The 25,476-nt window shown below is 43.2% G+C and overlaps 2 protein-coding genes across 11 annotated transcripts in view; one reads left to right on the top strand and one right to left on the bottom strand.

Moving 5' to 3' along the window:
- MFSD8 (major facilitator superfamily domain containing 8) overlaps positions 1-21,006 on the bottom strand; it is a 28,531-nt gene extending 7,525 nt beyond the window's left edge. Inside the window, exons 1-12 of one of the 7 annotated variants that reach the window (XM_088476115.1) lie at positions 20,988-21,006; positions 19,835-20,042; positions 17,967-18,030; positions 16,406-16,491; positions 15,515-15,558; positions 7,933-8,173; positions 7,647-7,760; positions 7,415-7,559; positions 6,603-6,661; positions 1,685-1,790; positions 1,214-1,348; positions 390-493 (exon numbers count right to left, since the gene is read on the bottom strand). In XM_088476115.1, coding sequence (XP_088332241.1) covers positions 390-493; positions 1,214-1,348; positions 1,685-1,790; positions 6,603-6,661; positions 7,415-7,559; positions 7,647-7,760; positions 7,933-8,173; positions 15,515-15,558; positions 16,406-16,491; positions 17,967-18,025 — 1,093 coding nt within the window. In that variant the 5' untranslated portion in view covers positions 18,026-18,030; positions 19,835-20,042; positions 20,988-21,006. The other 6 variants (XM_088476112.1, XM_088476110.1, XM_088476111.1 and 3 more) reach the window with 6 other exon arrangements.
- Positions 20,643-25,476, top strand: part of ABHD18 (abhydrolase domain containing 18) — a 60,130-nt gene continuing 55,296 nt past the window's right edge. Inside the window, exon 1 of one of the 4 annotated variants that reach the window (XM_088476117.1) lies at positions 20,643-20,956. The gene's annotated coding sequence lies outside the window, so the exon portion shown is untranslated. Of the gene's footprint in view, positions 20,957-21,033; positions 21,104-22,176; positions 22,194-25,476 lie in introns of those variants that run through there. The other 3 variants (XM_088476119.1, XM_088476118.1, XM_088476120.1) reach the window with 3 other exon arrangements.

Genomic DNA, 25,476 nt, shown 5'->3' with positions numbered 1-25,476 from the left:
TATATATATATAATCCAAACAGACCCGGCACTCGCACTGAAAACAATATAGCTCCGGAGCACTGGAATAGTGTTTGAGGACAGGTGTATCTGTGAGAAGGGAGGCTTGTCCATGGAGTACAATATCTATAGTACATACTGTATATACAATACACACAAACTTTCTCTCTCACAGGTTTCTTGTTCATTTATTTATGTACTTTGTAAGGTGCTGCAGAACACTTGTAGCCCAATATAAAAGATAATAAATAATAATATATACACACACACACACACACACCTATCTCCACTTTACAGCATATAATGTTAATTTACAAATTACAATTTTTTTATAGGATTTGGGTGAACGCTTAATGTGGATTTTATGCCTCTCTAGGCAAGTTTACTAACCTGCCCACTGTATTTTGGGGTATTGATGTCCCCAAGGTAATAATATAAAGTATCCAACCCAAACAGTAGCCAGTCCGCCAAGGAACAGGATACGCTCTCCAGTCCTGTGTCAAAATTTAAAACCAGAATGATATGTAACAATAATGTCTTCTACTGTAAAAAAAAAAAAAAAAAAAATCACATAGAACAGCTTCTTGAAACTTATCCGGGCCATTATTACAGTCCCGACTCCCCGTTCTGACTGTCCATTATGATTCGGCAATTGGAGGCCATCGATGATCAGTGAACAGTCGGGAAAAAACAGCATGTTAAAAAATCCCTGACTCGCTGATCTCAATCTTTTTTGGTCGGGATCGGCCAACTGAGGAGTTGCAACATTTGGATTAGATTTCCCAAAATGCCATGACCCTGGGAGAACAGGGAATTGGCGCAATCCATCACAGATGTATGGGACCCATTACATGTGACAATGCATTTAGTAACTTAACTTCATGAAGGAATTGACTAATCCAGAGGTTCCCAAACATGTTCCTCAAGGCACTCCAACAGTTCAAGTTTTAAAGATATCCATGGTTGAGCACAGGTGGTTAAATCAAATTGACTGAGGCACTAATTAAGTCAACTGTGGTCAAGAATGGATATCCTTAAAACCTGGACTATTAGGATGCCTTGAGGACTGCATTTGGGAACCTCTGGAATAATACATTGAACACATCACTATCAGAGTAATTTTTGAGTAGTATTGGAAAATTAGGTAACATATCAACATCTCACAAGAGCACAAATGTGTCTGCCAGAGAGGAAATAGCATTTCACCAACTTACTTTTTGGAAAGAATTTTGACTGCAATGAATACGATCACTGACTCAAAGCCAATTGCAGCCAGGATAATTCCATTGTAAAGCACAGCCTGTGACCTGGTCCATGCATACATGTCCATTGTTAATGGCGTGGCGATCCTTGAAAAATACAATAGTAAGAGAAATTTTAAAGCAATTTCATTTAATAACACTGCACATTTAAATAGAAAAAAAACCTTTGCATGTGATAGACTGAAGTATATACAAACATAAAACTTCAGAAGGATTAGAAAAGATAAATAGTGGAATACATTTAAATAATAGTAATGGAAGATAAAAATTAATAAAAAGAGGAACACTTGCACAGAATACAATAATATAAATTTAATACAAGGTTCAGTCTATAGTCTAAGTTTCTAAAGAAGCATCAACCGTTGGGCCAGATTTCACCTATTGGATAATAGAGAGAGGAGAAACAGTTTTGGCGATACTCACGTTTCAAAAACAGCAAATATGAACAAAACAACGAAGAAAAGGACATTTGAGGAGACAACAGCAATCTGGTCAACCGGCTCCTCATTATCTTTTTCTGCATTTGTGACTGAAACACAAAAAGTTCAGTAAATTGATTGGAGATACTTGTGGGAACAGTGGACTATGTATAATGTAGAGAATTAAGTAAATGTGATAGGATGTAACTCAAGAGGGTATTCAGTAAATTATGGCTGAGCAGTAACAAGTACATGCACAACTGAAAATAATATAGAAAAGGGGGTACAGCGCTCAAGGTTAGTCTGTCAGTGTCCTTAGCAGCTCCACATACAGGAGGTATCCCTGCCTCTGTTTACACAAAATTATATGCACAGACGGTGTAATGGTTAGCGTTACTGCCTCACAGCACTAAGGGCGTGGGTTCGATTCCCACCACGGCCCTACCTGGGTGGAGTTTGTATATTCTCCCTGTGCTTGCGTGGGTTTCCTCCGGGTACTAGTTTCCTCCCACACTCCAAAATTATACTGTCAGGCTAAACGGATCCCACAAAAATTTAGCCTAGTGTGTGTAGATGTGGTAGGGAACATAGGGCCTGATTCAGAGCCGGACGCTCTGACCAGAGCGCTCGCTCTGAATCAGGGCCCTCCTACCTCAACTTGGAGCGGCCTTATGGACGCTCGCATAGCTGTGGGTTACCACCCACAGCTTATGCGAGCGTCCATGATGATGATCGCGATGGTCTAGACCATCGCGACCATGGGGCTTGCGACGGAGACCCTGCGGTAGGGTCTCGCTGCCGCAAGCCCTGGAGTGATTTTGGCTCTATCAGAGCCAAAATCACTCCCACTGACATCACTACTGATGTCAGTGGGGCCGGCTTCAGACGGTAGGCGTTCCCATGGGAACGCCTCCGTCTGGCAGCAACGCCCCCGGCACGCCCACCAAAGGGGGCGTGCTGTCAATCAACATCGACAGCACGCCCCCTTTGGTGCGAGACCCGGAGCGTCACAGCTTGGCTGTCGCTGTCCGGGTCTCGCGCATGTGCACGACGGAGCTCCCTCCGTCATGCGCATTTGGGTAACATCGACCCTGCGCTCGCGAGCGGGTCTGAATGAGACCCATAGATTGTAAGCCCCACTGGGACAGGGACTGATGTGAGTGGCCAAATATTCTCTATAAGCGATGCGGAATATGTGTGCGCTACATAAATAACATGATGCGCTCTGGGGCACTTAAAGTTATCTTAATGATTTAACTATGTGCGTTATCTTTGATTACTTTATCTGTGTGTAAAGGTGTAACAGTCCCATATATATATATATATATATATATATATATATATACACACACACACACACAATCTCTTGCGGACCGGCACTCCTCCTTCCAAGTCAGCTGCCCTCCGTACACAATGTCAACAAACCCTTCCGATAAACAGAGGCACTCTGAGACTTTCGCAGATAAACACTAAGCTTATATTGTGAGAAAAAAAAAAGACTCCAACGTTTCGGGACCAAACGTGTCCCTTTGTCAAGGCATACAATAAATAAAAAGTGACTGACCTTAAGTACAGGAGAGAAGCCCACCATGCGTGAAACACCAACCACCAGGAAGTCAGAAACCGCCTCCCCAGTGACGTCAAGGCGCCGACTGCGTCCCGTTGCCATAGCAACGTATACCCAGTACGGAAGCCCTGAAGGAACAGGAAAGTATGAAAACGAGAATAAATATTGTAGATAATAATAAAAGACTCCAAAAAAGATACATTTATATAGTTATATATTTACACAGTAAGTCACTGAGAGAAGATAAGACAAACATTGAAAAAAGTAACCAGACACAGAAACTGAGGAAGAAGGCACATGCATTAAGACAGACCAGTATGCCAAACCACAGCATGATATATATATATATATATATATAAAACCCACTGGATAAAGAGCGGTGTACAATCCGGCTAACGAGTTTCATGACATGTTATACATACATAAAATCAAATAATGGAAGCGTGAAGCATATAGATTTAAAAAAAATGTATTTAAACGTGTAAAACTAATCCTAGGTGTTGCGCTATAATAGCTAATGTTTGTGCAATGCAAGTGTGTGAAATAAATAGAACTGTGAAAAACCATACATGTGACAAAACATACCAAAAAAAGAAAAACGGACATCTGAAATCAATATGTGATCGTGAAAAATATCACCTACCTGAGTATGTTATAAAAAACGTGACTGTGTGGTGCCTAATGTGTAACGGATAAGTGAGAATGTAATGTAAATGTATTAATATAAGATCATACACAATAGTGCTAAAAAAAGGAAAAAAAACTCATAAAACTATGATGCCGTTAATATACAGCAATCAAGATCATTTAAAAACGCTCCATTGAATTTGTTCATTTAAACCTTTAGGATTAATAGTGTCCAGATTGAAAATCCACCGTGCCTCCATCCGTAGTAATTTGCCCGCACGATCACCTCCTCTCAAGTTCTTGGGGACATGAAACATAAATTGAGTGACTTCAAACATCAACTTATTGATCATTTCAGCAAAGTGTCTGGCCACTGGTTGCTTGGAAATTTTACCTGCAAGGGCTGATTTGATGGCAGACCTGTACAAGGCCATTCTTTCCCTCACTGTCCGAACTGATTTGCCTACATAGGCCAGTCCACAAGGACATCGAATGAGATAAACTATATGTGTGGAAGTGCACAAGAGAATGTGCCTAATGTAGTATGTCCTGCTCGAATGTGGGTGCTGGAATGTCTGACCCACTATCATGTGGTTACATGTGGTGCACCCTAGACATTTATAACATCCAGGTTTCCTGCCCAAAAACCCAACATTGCCGGGAGTAGCGGAACACCGTTCAAAATCCGTAATGTCTGTGTGTACCACGATTTCCTTAATGTTTCTGGCTCTTGTATAACACGTAAGAAGAGGCTTCTTGTGTTTAAAACATGGTAAACTTCTATCAGTGGCAACTATTGGCCAAAGCGCTCTAGTTGCTCTAGGGATGACTGCACTGGAAGAATTATACTCATTAACAAAAGGGATACACTCTCTCACATCCCTGTGACTGGGTGCAAGTAACTTTTCCCTAGGGATTTTTCCTTTTTTTAGCACTATTGTGTATGATCTTATATTATTACATTTACATTACATTCTCACTTATCCGTTACACATTAGGCACCACACGGTCACGTTTTTTAACATACTCAGGTAGGTGATATTTTTCACGATCACATATTGATTTCAGATGTCCGTTTTTCTTTTTTTGGTATGTTTTGACACATGTATGGTTTTTCACAGTTCTATTTGTTTCACACACTTGCATTGCACAAACATTAGCTATTATAGCGCAACACCTAGGATTAGTTTTACACGTTTAAACACACATTTTTTAAAAAATCTATATGCTTCACGCTTCCATTATTTGATTTTATGTATGTATAACATGTCATGAAACCCGTTAGCCGGATTGTACACCGCTCTTTATCCAGTGGGTTATATATATATATATATATATATATATATATCATGCTGTGGTTTGGCATACTGGTCTGTCTTAATGCATGTGCCTTCTTCCTCAGTTTCTGTGTCTGGTTACTTTTTTCAATGTTAGTCTTATCTTCTCTCAGTGACTTACATTTATATATTTATATATTTACACAGTATCTTTTTTGGAGTCTTATTATTATCTACAATATTTATTCTCGTTTTCATACTTTCCTGTTCCTTCAGGGCTTCCGTACTGGGTATACATTGCTATGGCAACGGGACGCAGTCGGCGCCTTGACGTCACTGGGGAGGCGGTTTCTGACTTCCTGGTGGTTGGTGTTTCACGCATGGCGGGCTTCTCTCCTGTACTTAAGGTCAGTCACTTTTTATTTATTGTATGCCTTGACAAAGGGACACGTTTGGTCCCGAAACGTTGGAGTCTTTTTTTCTCACAATATAAGCTTAGTGTTTATCTGCGAAAGTCTCAGAGTGCCTCTGTTTATCGGAAGGGTATATATATATCCATATATATCTATATCCACAAATTATCCGCATAAAGGGCCTGATTCAGACCCGCTCACAAGCGGGTCGATGGTGGGTCATTGCACAGGTGCGGCGTGCGCGAGCCCCGGAGTGATTGAGAAATCACTCACTCCGGGGCTCGCTACAAGACCGGGCGGCTGTCGATGTTGATCGACAGCTCGCCCCGTTTTGTAGGCGGGGTTCCCAAAGGAACGCCTGCAGTTTGTGGGCGGCCCTACTGACATCACTAGAGCAGGAAGTCCACTCGGGTTTGCGAGACCCGAGACCCTACCACAGGGTCTCCTCGCAAGCCCGATGGTCGCGATAATCGTGACCATCGCCAGGCCACACGCTGTGGTTGGTCACCCACAGCTGTGCGAGTGGCCTGGAGGCCGGTCACAAAAAACCCAACAAACTAGGGACGCACTGATTCAGAGCGAGTGCACGCAAATAGCGTGTGCTTCTGAATCAGGCCCAAAGTCCAAAAATTGACTGTAGTTGAAAATTAATCCTTAAATGTCCTCATTCGGTAGGGTGTTCATATAAATCCCAGAACAAACTGATGTAACTGTTATCTTTGGTTCATGTGGTCTGTTGGATGGGTGTTCTAATTAAGTCTAAGCCCTCTTCAGCTTTCCACTTCATCTCAAATGTAATATTATGCACAGTATCAGGAACTTATAAGGACTGCTTGGTTGCAGCTCATGCCCAATCCTGTACCACCCTTTTTGGCCCAAAATGTCCCTTTCCATCTATACTTTTTCTTAGTCTATTTGTGGTCAAATGCAGAAATTGGAGTTAGCCACTGGAAGCCTCTTTAAATCTATTTTTTTCTTTATCCCCCTACGAGTACGATCCATATGTTTATGTTAAGTATTCTAATCAATAGACATTACCTTCAGAATCGCAGTTAATACTTCCAGTGTGCCGTCCCAGGTCATCCACCTGATGTTCTCTGTAAGAAGAAGATACATTTAGATTTATTAAGACAAGGGAAGAGTTTTATTTTTGTGCAGTTTTGTTCATGGCTCTGTATTTTAGTATAATTATTTAAGTACATGCAACCAATGTAGGGACTGGCAGAGCAACTGTATAAAAATGTTTGGCAGGGAAAATGATTCTAGCCACTGCACCCAAAATGGATTGTAGGTGTGTAAGTCTGGTTAGTGGACGGATCTCTGTGCATGGGTGCAAATGGAGAGTTTTTTAATACAGCACATGTACACATGCAAATTTACACATTTTTGTGTTTGTCCGTCCTATTCCGAGTCAGACGAAACTTTGATGGATCTGTCTTTCTGTGCAATAGGGCGTTTTGGGGAGGGAACTGGGAGGTAAAAAATGACAATGCGATTGCACATGACTGCCCTTACGGATGGAAGTGCCATGGGAGTGTTGTGGGTGTCTATCAAAAGCTCCATGTGAACGTAAGTTGTGCGTACAGGGAAGGGAAGCCTGTTTCTGATGGATCTCTTGCACCTACCATGGAGCTGCTGGTGCAGATACTAATGAAGACGGTTGCACAGTTGTACGTAAAATCAGTGGCTAGCACAGGCTTCTTCTGGCAGATGCACAAAGCCCCACATTAGTTAAATGGATTCTCGCATTAGCAGAAGGTAGAAACTCTAACTCCTGCGGCTGCCCTTAGGTAGCTGGGGCCAGAAAAATACTTTGATTGATCGGCTACAAACGAAAATTTACTTATTACCTGAATATTGCAAAGATCAGAATGATGTTCACAATGCCTAGAAGAGCACCCATGAGGGATGGGAGAGTGTACATGTTCAACTGAAGGTCAATGGCTCCAAAGGTCACACCCCTCTCACCAATCAAAGTAAAGGCGGCCTGGAAAGCTGACAAACAGGGAAGGAAGTCTGTGCTCAATTTTTCAAAATTATAGACCTTTAACCAACTGACACCACCTCCAACAATATACCTACCAGGACCCAGGATAAATCCTAGAGCTTGGAAAGCACTAATATTTGCCATTGCACCTGTCCTTTCTGATAGGGAAGTAGCGCCAGCAACATACGAGCGTACAACTGCAACATTTCCTATAGATTACACAAAATAACCAGGCACAGGATTAAAGGATACTTATAATATTATATTATTGTAATTACCTGTGGATGTCTACTAACTGCACAGTTCATTACAATGATATTTCATTTATATACAACAGCTGTAAAACAAAACCGGTTTCTAGTTCTACAGTAATAAACACACCTGATCCAAAGCCAACTAATGCTCGGGCAATGAGCATATAATACTTGTTGTGTGCAGCGGGCACATGCACATAGGCATAAAAGAAGCTGGCTGCCACCAGTATGCATATGGAGACAACGAGAGGTTCTCTTCTTGGTCTGTGATTGGACCACAAGCCAAATAAGGGTGAAGCAACCATCTGGCCCAAACTGAAGGAAGCTATAACCCAGCCAAGGAAGCTTGCATCAGCACTCCGGTCAATCTGAGGAAAATGATGAAAGGGTTTAATGATTATTATTTCACATAGACTTCTACCAACTATACTGAAGGTGAGAAAGTATTTAGTTAAGGCCTAACAGTTTCCAAAAGAAAAGTAGGAGCTATTAAGTCATTATTATAAATGCTGTCTGTCCCTACTAATGAGTGCACCATTACCTGGCAGACCAGTAATGTACAGTTCATCATAAACAGCAAACATAAAACAGGTAATTGCAAAATGTGATTTCTTATATAATTAACTATGACAGTTATCGCAAATACACACTATAGTGTGTATTTTACCCTAAGTTAGGGACTGGGTACTCTCTTTTACGGAATTGGTGAGTCCCCAGGGATGCGCTCTGCTATTGCTAAGCCTGTAGTTCATGTGATGTCTTTTGAGCCCTGTGGTCAATCCGGTGGCTCCTGTGATGTCTCACGAGCAATGCTATGAGGATTATAAGAAGTTGAGAAGGAGCCAGCCATAGGTGCCTTCACTTCTGAAAGCAGCGAGTGCTATACCTGATTGAATGGAGCATGCAGTTCAAGCGATAGGGAGAAGGCGGCGTATACAGCTCAGTGGCTCAAATTCTTACTACAAGGGGCTGAGGAGTTCACGTGGCTGGACCTCAAGCTGCCCCTGACCTGGAGGAGGATTCATGTAATTGATAATGTGGGGTTGGTGCCTGCTATTTGGGGGGGAGGAGGGGGAAAGTAGCTGCTGCTGCTAATGATCATCACGCAAATGAGGGAAGGGAAGGGGAGGGGTAGCTGCTGGTAATGATCATGCAATATGTTTGCATTTTCAAAATATGAGTGTGACTTGCAATGGTGTATATGTAGGCCATGTGGGGTGGTCTGATGTTATGTGGGGAGGCATATAGGTGCTCAAAAGCATAAAATTGTGATAGGATTCAGAAACAATTTTTTAGTGAGGGGTCCCTGGTATTGGAAGGAACCTGGTGGCCTCCAGCAAAGTAAGCTTGTAGGATAACAGCCTGAATCCAAGACATCATACACCTAGAAGCTGCCCAACCCCTTTTGCTAAAATCAGAGGACAAAGTCATCAATATGAATTTCAGAGGTGCGGTGAACATGTGTCTGAAGGACACGGACCACATCCAGAGAATGACAAGCCTCACCCTCAAGGGAAAAGCAATCAATGGACAAAACTAGAATCACAATTGGCTGAGTTATGTGGAACAGAGACTTCACCTTCGGCAAGAAGGAGGGCAGCGTACGAAGCACCTCTTTGCCGTCATGAAAAGGGGAACTACGAGACAGAGCACTGATCTCTGAAACCCTCCTAGCCGAGGCTATTGCAAGGAGGAAGTCAGCCTGATATGTGAGATCTGACTGCAAGAAACAGATGAATAAATTGTGGTCTCAGGGAGCCATGGAAGGAACAAACAGTGGTTGTACATGAAGAACACCTTGCATGAACGCCTGAATTTCCTGGAGCAAGGCAAGGGGACACTGGGTGAAAATCTTGACGCTTTTGGTAGTTGGCTTCCTAATTTTCGACCCTGGGAATGAACATGGCCGATATCGCCAGCACGTGCTGCTTTTCCCCACCGCATTATGTCGCCCATCTTCCTCATCACCAGGATACTTTTTGTCCCCCTGTTAATTGAGATATACCACAGCCGTGGACCTTCACTGGAGACCCCTGCAGATGAACATGAGCCGCCGTCAAGGCTCAGAATATAGCCACGAGTTCCAGCACATTTATGGGCAGGGACCTCTTCTGAGGGGACCAAAACACCCTGGAATCAGAACTGAAAAACCACGGCCCCCTAGGCCCGGAGAGTGGTGCCCATAGTCACCAGAAACCAGTCTAAAATGATGAAGGTACAACCCATAATGCAATGTCTGGAATCCTACCACCAGAGAAGGGACAGATAAGCCCGAGGAGAAAGATGGATGACCCGAGACAGGTGGACAAGTGACCATCCCCATTTGGACAACAGATCCAACTGGAGATCCCAGGAATGGAACTGTCCGAACTGAACTAAAGAAGGACACAAGTTTTCTAAACAGACACATGCAGAGATGGATCAAAACCGCCCTCTTCCAAAGAACCATGCAAATCAAGGTCTGGATGACCAAAATATTTTCCCTTTATTAGAGAGGTGTCAAACAACATACCCAGAAAATCATCCTCTGTGACATGGCAAGGTTAGACTTTTTAAAATTGATAATCCAAGGACACCAGGAACTCTTTCTCCTTCATGCATGAACCACTGACTGGAGTGACACCATCTTGAACTTCTGGAGTCGTAAATGAACATTCAGCGACTTCAGATTTAGAATAGGTTTCCCAGGACCGTCCGGCTTGGGAACCACAAAAAGATTGGAATAGAAGTCCTGTCTCTCTTGATCTGAGAGGACCAGGATCACACTCCCAGACACTTCTGACAATATACCGGAAGCCCCGCAGTGAAGAAACTTTGATTAGAAAGGCCCAATTAGTCAATTCTGTAACCCAACAAAGAGGATGCCTCTCATCCAGGCATCTGAAGATGTCCAAAACCAAGTGTCCGAAAATTAAGCAGCTGGGCACCCTCCATGGGATTAATCTCCTATGTGTAGGGGCAACCAGTCATGTAGGTGGTTTCTCTGAAGGTTGAGCATGAGGTCGGCGACCAGGATTGTCGTCCCCTGGTCGAGGAGGACTGTCCCCTGGAAACACGTCTTACTAGAAGACCGAAAGGAATGAAAAGAGGGTTCCAATTAACTTTTTGCCTTGGGAGCCATGGAAGGGAGAAAATGGCTCTTCCAACCTGTTGTGGCCAGGGCTATGATCTTGTCCAATTCCGGTCCGAAGGGGATATCACTGGAATAATGTAAAGCCTCCAAGGATCGCTTACATTCAGTATTGGCCTGCTAGGAGCTCAACCAGAGAGCACGGTGAGCCACAATCATCAAAGCAGAGACCCTGGAACAGACCAAACTGGTGTCCTTGACCGCCTTGCCCAAATAACAGTCAGATTTCCATATATGCTTAACCAGAGGAATCAAGTCAGAACGCATGGTACCAAACCAGAGGCCATCGCAGTGTAGGTCCGCCCATTTTTCTACGGCCTTATTTACCCATACAGAGACCGAGATGGGGCGAAGAGAAGCCTCAGCCACAATATAGATGTTCTTTAAAATGTAGTCCAGCTTGCAAGATCCCTTAAACGTAATAGTCATTTTCTTTGACAGTCTGGCAATGGAGGGGTCTACCAGTGGCGGGGATTCTTACTCTGATCTATCCCCAACCAAAAAGGGATAAAGAGACAACATGCGCCAAGATATCTGGAACGTACAATACAGATGGGACCAAGCCATGGATATGATATCTTCTAACTGTAGAGAAGCAGGAAAGTTAACCAACTGCATACATATACTCTTGAAAAAAGTAATTTCCTGAGACACTGGAGTATTCGCATCAGAAATCTGCCGAACTTCTCTAACGGCCTCGATAAGACCTTCCAAACCCTGGATGCCCGAAGAATCGTCCTCTGTCACAGAGGAGAGATCCACATCTGAGTCTTCCAAATGATCGTCCTCCGTCTGAGAGGAATTCTCTGAATTGGAACACTTCCGGACTGAAGTATGCCTGGGAGCCTATGCTTCTGTGAACGGGGTGTGACCCATGAACACCTGTATGCAGGATCCAAAAGCTTTTCTAAGGAGGCGGAAAAGCGAACAAAACCTTGAACAGATAAAGCAAGCCTCTTGGCCAAGGCGGTACTGCGGAGAATTACCCTTCAAAGACATAATGGCAAAAAAAAAAAAATGGTTAAGGTAGACATAGTACAGAACCCAACACCCCACAGATGAAGAAAACAATGTATAAATGCAGTGAATTGGTGTATAATTATAATATATATATATATATATATATATACACACACATACACATATATATATATATACATACACAGTCGGGTGCATAAATACTGGGACATTGACAGAATTTTCATATTTTGGCCTCTATTCACCACAACAATGGCTTTGACATGAAACAAACAAGATGTGCTGCAGACTTTCAGATTTAGTTTGAGGGTAATTACATCCAAATCAGGTGAACGGTGTAGGAATTATAACGGTTTCTATATGTGCCTCCCATTTTTTAAGGGGCCAAGAGTTATGGGACAAACTAAACAATCCTAAATCTAACTTTCACTTTTTAATACTTTGTTGCAAATCCTTTGCAGGCAATTACAGCCTGAAGTCTGGAACGCATAGACATCACCAGACGCTGGGTTTCATCCCTGGTGATGCTCTGCCAGGCCTCTACTGCAAATGTCTTCAGTACCTGCTTGCTCTTGGGGCATTTTCCCTTCAGTTCTGCATGCTCAATTGGATTCAGGTCAGGGGATTGACTTGGCCATTGCATAAAATTCCACTTTTTAGCCTTGAAAAACTCTTTGGTTGCTTTTGCAGTATGCTCTGGGTCATTGTCCATCTGCACAGTGAAGTGCTGTCCAATGAGTTCTGAAGCATTTGACTGAATATGAGCATATAATATTGCCCGAAACACTTCAGAATTCATTCTGCTGCTTTTGTCAGCAGTCACATCATCAATAAATACAAGGGAACCAGTTCCATTGGCAGCCATACATGCCCACGCCGTGACACTACCACAACCATGCTTCACTGATGAGGTGGTATGTTTTGGATCATGAGCAGTTCCTTTCCTTCTCCATACTCTTCTCTTCCCATCACTCTGGTACAAGTTGATCTTTGTCTCATCTGTCCATAGGATGTTGATCCAGAACTGTAATGGCTTTTTTAGATGTTGTTTGGCAAACTCTAATCTGGTCTTCCTGTTTTTGTGGCTCACCAATGGTTTACATCTTGTGGTGAACCCTCTATATTCACTCTTGTGAAGTCTTCTCTTGATTGTTGACTTTGACACATATACACCTACCTCCTGGAGAGTGTTCTTGATTTGGCCAACTGTTGTGAAGGGGTTTTACTTCACCAGGGAAATAATTCTTCTGTCATCCACCACAGTTGTTTTCCGTGGTCTTCCAGGTCTTTTGGTGTTTCTGAGCTCTCTGGTGAATTCTTTCTTTTTAAGAATGTTCCAAACAGTTGATTTGGCCACACCTAATGTTTTTGCTATCTCTCTGATGAGTTTGTTTTGATTTTTCAGCCTAATGATGGCTTGCTTCATTGATAGTGACAGCTCTTTGGATTTCATATTGAGAGTAGACAGCAACTGATTCCAAATGAAGGGAATAGCCCACACCTTTCCATGAAATAGCTTTTGAGTTGATAGTCCCATTACTTTTGGCCCCTTAAAAAGTGGGAGGCACATATAGAAACCGTTGTAATTTCTACACCGTTCACCTGATTTGGATGTAATTACCCTCAAATTAAATCTGAAAGTCTGCAGTTAAAGCACATCTTGTTTGTTTCATTTCAAAACCATTGTGGTGGTGAATAGAGGCCAAAATATGAAAATTCTGTCAATGTCCCAATATTTATGCAGCTGACTGTGTGTGTGTGTGTGTGTGTGTGTGTACACACACACATGGAAATATCAGGATATTTACACTAGGTGTGCACATGCTGCAGAATGGGGGGCTGAGGGAAACCTCCCTCAGACACACACACACAAGCAGGCAATAAATTCCCTGAGTACAAGTAACTCCTGCCAAAAGTGAATTAACCCCCTTCCCATCTAGGAGTATAGAGGGGGAGTGGAAGCATAAGCCAGGTCCCGAAGTCTTGCAGGAACCCTCCGCCGGGCTGAAGCTGCTGCCTCTGCCGTGTGTCTGAGGTGGGAGTCTTTCGCAGGCAATCTGCAAGCAGATGCACGCCAAGAGAGGAATAAGTCTGACCGGAACACCCCCTGCACCATGCTACAAGGTTGGTGTGCAATGAAGGGCAAGAGGTGCCCGCAGTAGGGATGGACATTGAATAGTTGCCGGGCTTCCGACATCAAATCCAGTGAATGCGCTCGACATCTATTCTCCTACTGCAGGAGGTGTGATTTAGCTGAGCTGCGTACACCACTTCCGGGGAAACGCAGCTGAAAAAACAGCCAGCCATCGAATGGGCATCGGAAAGCTGCATCCGATAGCTGGCAACCATCAAATTCCCGCTATTCAATGGAAAAAGTACTTCCATCGAATCGAAAAACAGCGATGGTTGCTAACCATCAGCTTCCGATGTCCATCCCTAGCCAACAGCAGGCAATAGCGGGGACTGTCAAGATGACGGGCGACGTTTGGCCCCGAACCAACAGAATGTGGGCCTCCTGTGATCCAGCGCCGTCATACTGCAGAATGGGAAGGGGATCACTGCAGGTTAGCAACGTGCCGGTCTGTCTACTGCTGCATGATGCACGGACCCTACTTACCTGCTCCAGCCAGGTGCGCAGTACAGCCACAGCATCGAAAGAAGCCATGCTGAGGATACCGAACACATAACTTTAACGGTCATGGCAAGTCCCACCAGAGGCACCCATGCTGTAGGCAGAGTCCAGTAGCTCACAGTCTGCTCTCAGCAAAAGTAAAACAAAACAAAATGAAAGGCTACAGCATCAGCCTGAAAAAATGCTTCACCGGGCATTTATACTAAACTGAGTCAAGTGGGTTATAGAGGAAGAGGAGCCCAGCCACAATCATTGAAGATTTAAAGTGCCAGGCTCCACTCACCACCATCTATACCCCAGGATCCCCCATTAACGGTTGGAGAAATACTACATATGTTTAAATGGCCTTCTCCACTTGTGTGAAACCTAGAATCATATAAGACTAAGCATATGATCATGCTCATTACATGTTTTTCTGTATTCTCTATCTAATTGTAGACATTGGACCTCATTCAGACCTGGTCGCAAGCGCTGCGCGCTCACAACTGGGTTGATGCTGTGGTCCTGCGCACGCGCAGCGGCCGCATTGCGTCCGGAGCTCACTACAAAAGGGCCGGCTGTCGATCGACAGCTCAGCCAGTTTTGTAGGCGGGGGGGTGGCTACACAAACGGAGGCGTTCCTGACGGAACGCTTGCCGTTTTGTGGGCGGCCGCACTGACATCAGCAGTGATGTCAGTGGGGATTTTCCTGCTCGATCAGAGCAGGAAGCTCCCTGGGGCTTGTGGTTGCCGGGATCCAACCTTAGGGTTTCGTCGCAAGCCCCGATGGTCTTGACCATCGCGACCATCACCCTGGTCGGTCGCTAAGCTGTGGGTGGTAACCCACAGCTTAGCTAGCGACCAGGAGGCCGCACTAAAAAAAAAAAAGAAGTGGCCGCCCTCATTCAGAGGGAGCGATCGCTTCTTTCGACTGACTCTGAATGAGGGCCATTGTCCCTAAAAAAAAAAAAAAAATCACACAGAACTCACCTTTTGAAGATATGGCCAAATAGAGGTCACCACAATTGAAAACCCTAGAAAAAAAATTATTCCAATAAAGCAAACAAAACAAAATACATTGAAAAATGTTACACAATCCTATAGATCAATGTGCACCTGGAAAGTTAACCATATATGTTGGCATTAGACCTCACAGCATGTGTAACAAAAATACAGCTGCATTGTATGATTTATGTAATTGCACCTGTGCACAGTACCACTGGTAAACACCATTGCCGAGCAACTCCTGAAGCTGTCCATACACCAAACCAACTTTCCTCCAACCATCCAACTAGTTGGTTGGTTGGAATGAAAATCCGGTCATGTATGGGAGCAAATGACAATCAGCAATTTGCTCCCAATCACCAGAAAACACGAAATAGGTTGTTCATGCAGCTGGTTAAATCTGTTTTGATTTAAAAAACTTGTCTGAGCAACAGTTTTTGTCTGTTTTACGGTGTTTGGGAGCCAATGGCTGATTGTCATTTGCTCCCATACATTACCGGATTTTCATTCCAACCAAACAAATAACTGGATGGTTGGAGGAAAGTTGGTCTGGTGTATGGCTAGCTTAAGTGTTTAACCAACCGTATAAATGATTGTACAGAGATAAAAAGATAAACATATAATTATTATCATGTATTTATATAGAGCCAACTGTTATGCAGCGCTGTACAGAGAATGTGTGTCATTGGAGCTTGCAATGAAGACACAAAACCTGTAAAGTACACACATTTTATTTACCAACAGAGTATAATCTGGCTGTTTTACAGAAATCCAGATGAAATACAACGCTACCAGCCATTTAAGAAAACATCAAACATTGTTCTTATAAAACTTCAAGTTCTACTTCATTATTTTGAAGTCTGAGTGAGGACTCACCTACGCTGCTGAGGAACATAGTCAGGTACATGACTCGGATCGACCACCATCGGCTTTTATGCTGCTGTTCTGTTTCCAAAACCAATCTGTAAACAAAGGCCATAAAAGACTCTAATACGCTTTCTTGTACAGTTACCTGTGCAACAGTTTTCAAAAATCCCTCATGCTGTTTCTGGATAACCTAGGTTAAGATGTGCCCTTGGGAGAAAAAAAAAAATACGCCTACAAAAGCTGGTGAAGGCCCACCGGTTTCTAGATTGACAATTTTTTTTAGGCATTCCTAAAAAGCATATATTATTATGGGCCCCGTTTAACAAAGTTACAAAAGACGGGTGAAATAAAGCTGCCGCTCACAGTGCTAGTCCCCGAACAGCTGCTGGTATTTAACACTACTGTGCGGTGAGCAGTAGTGTTACTTTAATTGGCAGCATTTTTTTCTGTCCCCCACCTGCCGACAAGTGAAGAGGATCAGTGCTGAGAGCAGGAGAGAGAAGGTAGAGAGCAGGAGAGAGGGGGCAGAGAGCGGGGCCACAAGACAGAACTGCAGCCGCATGGCCGGCGGTTCGATTCCCGGCAGCGCCTAGCCGACAACAGCAGAGTTCCCGGCAGCATAAGCCCGACAGCACTGGAAATTCTGATTGTGGATAGGCAAGTACTAACTAACCTAACCCTCCTTAGGGGTGCCCAACCCTTACCTCCCCCCCAAGTGCCTAACCCTAATCCCACCTGCCAAAACCTCAGTCCCCCGGGGGGTGCTTAACCCTAAATCCCCCCCCCCCTTTTGTGCCTAACCCTAAGTCCCCCCCGGTGGTGCCTAACCCTAACCCTCCCCCCCATGAAGTGGTTATTGTTATATACATTATATAATATTAGCGCTTGTTTAACAATATAAGGGTAATTCACAAATAATAAAATGTTGATGGTAAAAGCATCTTTATATTGTAGATTATTTAATTTCTAGATATCTTTGAGTATAGTATGTATAATTTTTAAGGTGTTATAAAGTCAGGGGAAGAAAGCCTCCCCGACCACAGTTATGCCAAGGTCATACCCCCAAGCTTGTTCACTATATTTACTTCCAATTTACTTCCCAGTTAGTGGGAATATTATCAAAGCTTGGAAAGAGATAAAGTACTAATCATTCAGCTTCAAACTGCCATTTTACAGGCTGTGTTTAAAAAAAATTACTGTTAGGAGCTGAGTGGTTGGTACTTTTATCTCTCTCCAGCTTTGATAAATCTCCTTCATAATATCAAAAAAGGCTACCGAACATCTCCTTTTGTGCTGAGCATATACAAGCCATGTGGTGACAGTTACTGAGGTTGTCAGGAGTGTTTTGTGAATATAACACATACAAATAGTTTTGTTGGATTTACATACATAATGTTGTAAAACAAAAATCATGCAAACTATATGTTCCTTAAAATCTTTTCACATAAATGATATGTTCTTATGGCTTATACTGTACATAATCATTATATTTATCCTGCAAAAAAATCAATTTGTTATTCTGTGTAACACCTGTTACAGAATGGCATTTACTGAATATTCATGATCTTACCCAGCATCTGAAGATCTCAAGAGTGGTGAGTGCTCATCATCCTCACTCAGCGAGGCCATGGTGTCTGGCAATAAATAGGGTTATTCACACCATGTAAAACGAATATATATGCAGATAATGTTATCCTTATGGCCAAGAGATATATTAGAATTAATGTTGCAATAGGAAATACAACCAGTCAACTACAGAGAACATACCTGCAGATTAAAATGGTCTCTCTGCAATGTGCTTATATAGGCTAAAAACTAATATAATGATGTGGATACATGCACAACTATTATATCATATATACACTAAGTAAAAAGATAGAGCAATGTAATCTCCCACGTCAAAGCCAGGCACAAATAAAAAAAAGCATTTGTGCCTAGAATTTCCTAAACAACAAGTTCAACCTGTTTTTCTTGTTCTACCTGATCAGATTTAAACTAAAAGGAGAGAAAAATAAATATTGCCTCAGTAAAACAAAGAATCTGGAGACACATTAATGTTTTCAAAATGCAAAAGTTATCTTGCACATGTACATCTTACTATCTGCCCAGTAGGAGGTCATGTATACACAAAGATCAAGAATAACGAAATGTGGAGAAAATTACACTTGGAAACTGGCAGCCATAATTTATTTACAAGAACAAAAGGAAAAAAAACTCAGCACAGGATATAAAGATTATTAGGTCGATCATACATAAACCAACATATGTCTTAGATAATTTGGACAAATCCTTTCTAATTGAATGGTTGGTGGTGCTCCCCAGGAGTTAAACAGAATTCAAGAACAAAAGAAAAACCACATTCTCTTGTGCAGCAGGAAAATAAAGAAGAACTCCTTCTTGGGGTCATGCTTACTGAAGTTATAAAAGATGAAATTATGAATTAGTTTTAAACATAACTTTTACTAAATATACACTTAAAAGATAGAGCTTCTAAACACTCAAAAACTCTCTATTCCACACAAAAATAATTGTACTGGTAGTTCAAAGAGACATGGTAATAACCACAAAGCAATAAACATATAATAAATATCTATAATAGAATAACTAGATACACATCTTTGTGTTTCACAAACCCCATTGAGTACTTTTTAGGGAGAGAAAAAGGTGAATTTGTTTGATATGCTTATTACTGTTGTAAGAAAGAATAATCGTATCTCATATAGATCATAGAAGTCATAATTTGACCTGATCTAACAAGCAAAAACCATATCTGTATACATCTATATAAATCTTTATATACATATACCAGCATCTGGTGCAATGATTCTTTGATAATGAGCTTAATTGCTTCACACTCTCAATTAAACATCTTTTAAGACAGCAACACATTTCCCATAGTCCATACGTATGGTAATAATCATTCCTATGGTATTGTAAACAGAGGAAATGCACTCTTTAATAGTCAGTTACATTGAATAATATTATCATTGGTTTATCTCCTTACCTATCATCTCCTCTTATTTTGTCATTTAGAGCACAAGTTCTCAATCTCTGTCCTCAGGACCCCAAACAGTGCATGTTTTGCAGGTCTCTTCACATAATTACTAGTGAAACTGTTAGCTGCACCTGTGGATCTTTTAAAACGGGTCAGTGACTAATGAATACACCTGTGCACCTGCTGGGTGATCTGCAAAACGTGAACTGTGTAGGGTCCTGAGGACCGAGTTTGAGAACCACTGATTTAGAGAATAATTTGTAACACAATTAAGGGCAATCCTGCTCAACAATTTTAGATAGGCTTGATTCTTATCACTTATAATAGCACCTTAGTATTTATTTACATAACTCCCATGAATTCATCATTATTTTTTATAGAGGTGTGTAGTGTGCTCGTAGGAAACGTAAATCACAGTCACTCCCAGAGATAAGATAAGGTACCTGTATAGGAAGAGAGTGTGTGCGGGTAACGTCTTTTAAGGTTTCCTCAGATGCCGGTGGGGAGATCAGTCGTGCACTACAGACTCTCCCGTTCTCCTGGATGTAAGTTTCGCCTGTTGCCAGGCACATACAGAAAGAGCATTTGTGCCTAGGATTTCCCAAACAACCAGTTCAACCTGTTTTTCTGTTCTACCTGATCAGTTTTAAACTAAAAGGAGAGAAAAAAAAAGTATTACCTCAGTAAAACAAAGAATCTGGAGACACATTAATGTTTTCAAAATGCAAAAGTTATCGTGTACATGTAAATCTTACTATCTGCCCAGGACAGTAGGTCATGTATACACAAAGATCAAGAATAACGAAATGTGGAGAAAATTACACTTGGAAACTGGCAGCCATAATTTATTTACATTAATAAATGATAATATAATAGTTACGACTCGAGGCAGGGATAAGAGGACACCGCAGTCACTATTGTAACAGGCAGCAGCAGCCAGGATCAGAGTCAGATTTGTAGGGTCACATGACAGGGAAGCAGGCTTCCGCCCTATTACGCCATCTTAACTGTGGGCAAAAATGACTACCCAATTCTTGACACAGTAAATAACCTTCTTACAATGAATTAACCGAGCGACAGGTGCGTACGTAGAAGACAATATTACATGAATTGAGGCACATTACATTGTACGTTTGATATCATATGAGATCGTCTGTGCAAAAACCCAAAACTCTCCCTCAATCTCCACTTTTCCAGACATCTTGTCGGAGCCAGCTGCCTCCAGAGACATGTTATGATGCAATTACTCATACATTGCTCGGCTATGAAGAACCATGTAGCACTTAGGACTATAGGACAAGCAAAGCGTGTGTGTGTGTAGTACATTGCTGCAGCCCAGCCTCCCGCGGCGGCACATGCCGGGCCCGGTGTCTGAGACGATGATGTCGGCATGGTCCTGTCACTGGCAGCAGCGGAGTACGTGCGGTCGTGCGCGATGTGACGTCGGCCCAGCCCCCTCCTCCCCGCGGCGGGCTGCAGCCTGGGAAACGGTCCAGTGAGCGAGCTGCTGCCATCCCGAGGAGGCACCGGGGCACATATCCGCCCACCCTGCATAGCACCCTGCTGTGAGTACGTGTGTGTGTAGGGAGCAGACACCTGTACTGGGCTGGGTGGGGTGTCATTCTGCAGCTGCGCCCATCCACACACAACTTCACCGGCTGTATGTAGGCTGCTACTCCCGTACCAGGGATCCCCGCACTCACATCTTATACGTGTGTAATTATGCAGGAGAGGCGCTGTGTAGCTCTGTCAGTGACTGGCACAGGCATGTGTACGGCCAGGGCTGCAGGGGGTGTGTAGTGCTCTGCTTTGTGCACTGTGTGGGGAATACAGAGTCTTTGTATAAATAATGACTATTTTGGAAAAAGGCAAAGCTTAATCTCCCTATCACCCTCCCGCGCCTGGTCCTGTTATAGTGACGGGTGATGGGCTGGGGAGGGGGTGTCATACTCAGGCCGGCCATGGTCACCTAGCATACTATGACCCAGGCAGTGCACATGGCCACACCACATGTTGCTTCAGAGCATCACACTAACTTGTCTTTTCAGCCTGTGTTTGTCGCATTAATAACGGGGAACACACCACAATGATGTTACACATGCAGTCAGTGTCATAGCCTGGCTGTGGTAGGGAAGGTGTGGTGCTGCCCCTAAACAATGGACTTGAGAGGAAAGGTGAAATCACTACTATAATAAGATGTGCACCTTGGAAGATTTTCTTTATTGTGTTCATAGGTGAACTCCATTGTCATTGTGTTCATAGGGGAACTCCATTGTTATTGTGTTTAGTTTACACATCTTTCCCAAACAATGTTCTTCCCATTTAATTTGCTTTATTTTTCAATTTGTGGCCAAAATGGAATTTCGTTGCCCTACAATGTTTACATTTAGAAATTATTGATTTTATCTGACATCAAGCTTTGATACATATGCCCCTTATTGTATATTCTGCTAATATTTTTAGAGGTCCAACATACTGTACAAGTCTCTACATTGTAGATACTGTGTTAAACATGTTGCAGAAGTACATTTAATTATACATTTCACAGGTGTTAAGCAATCTTGTGTGAATTGTCCTTAATTGTAACCCACTGAGATGCTATTTTTCTGACTGTCTTATCTTGGCACCTCTGAAATAAATCGCTTCTGGATAGACTAGTTGCTAGTATTTATTGGACTATTATGGACTGCTGTAACTGCAGTTCTTGTAGCCAGAGAGGACACAAGGATGGAATACCGCTGGTAACTATTTTTGTTAAAAGCTCAGGACTATCATATGTGCTGCCCTGAAAATGTGTTACAGGTATTAGAATCATTTTATAAACTCACCCTACATTTTTAAAATGTAATTAAGTGCACTTCAATCATTTGTAGAGTGCATTATGCTGCTGTATAATATACATATTTTACATAGATATAGTACTAATCTCTCTTTACATGTCATGCCAGGGATTGCTCTGATCACGTCTCTTACACCATGATTGGGCTGTTCAGTGGGAGGGGATAGATATGTAGGTGAAATGTGAAGGTCAGGATTCGGCTGTCACTGTACTAGGGGTGGGTTTGGCAGTAACTCTATTCTCTATGCAGTCCTATGCATGTTTTTTCTGATTGAGAGGCTGATACATTGCCACTTATGTAGGAAACATACATTTTTATTTACCCATAAGTGTCTTGTGGTTATTGTGCCAGCTATATAATATCTGTGGACTGTCAGTTATCACATGGCAGTGTGCAGTGAAAGCTAGAATTATCAGGCTGCTTTCTCAGCAGGTCATGAGAAGCACATGTGTAGCTGTGTGGAGTATTTTGTTTGTTCTTTAAATTGTATTCTAGTTTTAAAGTACATTCATTTGTAAGCAAAGCAATTACTCATTCTGTGTTTGATATACAAGAAACGGGTTTATTTACTAACATTGCAAAGAAACTGTCAGGCCCAATAATATACTAGCACTGTAACTTTTAGTTATGTAAATCTTTTAGTCATGGGATACATTTAAAGTATTCTTGTATCTTATACTGGTTGAAAGAACTGCTGCAAGAACTTCTCCCCCTATGGAATAATGAGCCATTACTTAATGCTTTTGATCTTGGAGTGCTAATCCTGCTTGTTGATCCTCTTTATGCTGTCTAGCAAGTATTCTCAAAGAAGTGAGCTCCATTAAAAAGTGTACACAAAAGAATGTTAAAAGCAAAATAAATAAGTGGGTAAAATTGTGTATAAGCCTAATTGGTTAGAGGATGTTCTAGCGATAGAAGTAAGAGGGCTAGTGGGACGTGTATGCTTGAGTGATGCATTTTGTCAGTGTCTCCGGCCTCCTTATGCTGGGCATACACTGTCAGATAATATGCCTGTCAGACCGACATACATTTTATCTGACAGTCAGGAAATGTTGGCCGTGCCAGTGCATACACTGCCAGATGCGGCCGACCAATTATCGGAACTATCGGACATGCTGGGCGATTCAGTATATCAGACCGACCAATAATTAGGGATCTGTCTTGCAAATATCCTGTACAATTATGTGGCCGATTCGCCGATATCCGGCAGATCGGCCAGACAATTGTATAATGTCTGGCCGATCAGTGGTTTCTGAGAGTGTTGTCATATTTGTTACAGATATGGGTCTTTCTTTGAGTAAATGCTATGATTTAATTTACTATATAGATTAAGGGGGGGGAATTCAGTTAGACCCAATATTTTTTTGTGCTAATAAAACGAGATTTCCTCTTCAGGGTCCATAGGCTCCACAGGGAGACCTTGGGGTATAGGTGATGCAGAGTCATCCGGGCACCGTAAGCAGGATGCAGTAAGCAGGATGCACTTGGGCCGCCCTCCATACCCCGCCCCCGGGCCAGAGGCACCTCAGTTTCGTTGGGTGCCCGGCCGGAGTTGGGTCACTGATACGCAGGGGGCTGTTAACAGCCCCTGAAGACTTTTTATTTTCAAAGAAGATTCTTAATTTCTAGCGGACAGTCCAGGGGACGTCCGTGCTGCCGCTCTGTCACCCCACCGGCACTGAGACTCTGGTACTGATCCAGGGATCTTGGCGGGCCTCCGGGGTCATGGCTAGCAGGGACCCCGCGAGGATCCCTGGACTGCGACCGGGCGCTACGGGAGCAGGTAAGCAAGCGAGTGGTGACCCCGCTAAGCAACAGTCTATTCCTCCAGGTCTAAGGGGACTCCCTGGGGATGATGGCGGGTGGAGCCAGGCACTGAGACCTGCGCTACCACTAGACACCAGGGACACACGCTGACTATGTCTGGGCGCGAATCCAGCATCCCGGGGGTTAATCGCTGGCCAGGGGGGGCAGCCTTCCCTGTTTAACAACTGACTTCTCCCCGCTGCACAGCGCGCCTTTCCACTGTGGTCTGGTTGGGCTGAGGCAGCTCTACTCTTCCGGATACGCTCCCTCAGAGGTCTCTGGCAACCATTTTCTCCTGGCTAAGTTGCAGATCTTACAGGCAGTGTGGAGTCCGGGTCCCCCTACATACCTCTCCTCCAAGTGGTCAGCGTATGTAGTACTATAGCCTACCAGACACTGAGTCTGTGTAGTTGAATAGTAGTGCCATTTGTGCAGGTGTTTTTATTCTGCATTGTATGTGACTTTATGCTATCGCTGTTGTCTGCATTTCTTTTTCTTTCTGTCAGCCATTTTACTTTCCCTGTGCTTTTTCTCACTGAACCCTTACAGTCCAAGTTTTGTCAGGGTGTGTATTAAACCTCACAGGTAATTTTTGTCTGTGTGGTGGGTAACCTACAGTGTACTCGTTATCCTCTAGTCTACATTATGAGTGAGGATGAGGTGCAAAACTTGGCTCCTGACCTGCTGTCATGTAAAAGATGTGCTGTAGGATTAGGTGTGGGAGACATAGGCCCTCATTCAGAGCCGCTCGTTAGCGGCAGTACGCTCGTTCCGAGCGATGTTTGCACATCTGCGCATGCGTACGCGTTTTAGTACGCATGCGCGAACCAGTCAGTGCGGCCGAAAATCCTTTGTACGCTATATAGCGAGTGCCTGCTATTTTGAGTGACAGAATGAGGTGTATGTGGGTGGTAACAGGGGAAGGTGCTTGAAAATGGGGAGTGGAGATCCGAACGCAGGCGTGCTTAAAGGTCAAAACGGGCGTTTTATGGGTGTGTATATTTAAAACAGCAGCGTCACTGACCACGTCACTGGGTTATTTTATAGCCAGAACTGCACGCAAATTTGTGGTAGCAAACACCAACCACAAGAATAGCGAGCAGTTCATACGCTGGTCGATGTACTCGATTAATCTAATAAATAGCGGACATGACGTAGGATGCGAGCGGCCAGGGGGCGTTTTTAAGAAATAAACGAGCGTATGTTTTGCACGCTCGTTCAGACTTAGAGGTGTGAACAGACAGCAATGTGCGTACGGATCATTTGAATAGCCACCCCTTGTTTTTAAACGAACGACCGCAAATAGCGAACGGCTCTGAATGAGGGCCATAGTACGTTAGGGGTTGTGTGAGATGTTATGCTCCTCCAGATCCCTCTACTTGTCTCGACCACCTCCCAGGAGCCTCCTTGGACGTGCTTTGCTCAAGCTCTGACGGCCA

This window comes from Taudactylus pleione, unplaced genomic scaffold (genome assembly GCF_031769625.1).
Source record: "Taudactylus pleione unplaced genomic scaffold, aTauple2 ptg000183l, whole genome shotgun sequence".
Taxonomy (NCBI): domain Eukaryota; kingdom Metazoa; phylum Chordata; class Amphibia; order Anura; family Myobatrachidae; genus Taudactylus; species Taudactylus pleione.
Note: the sequence above shows the minus strand (reverse complement) of the source record. Positions and strands in the feature narration are given on the sequence as shown.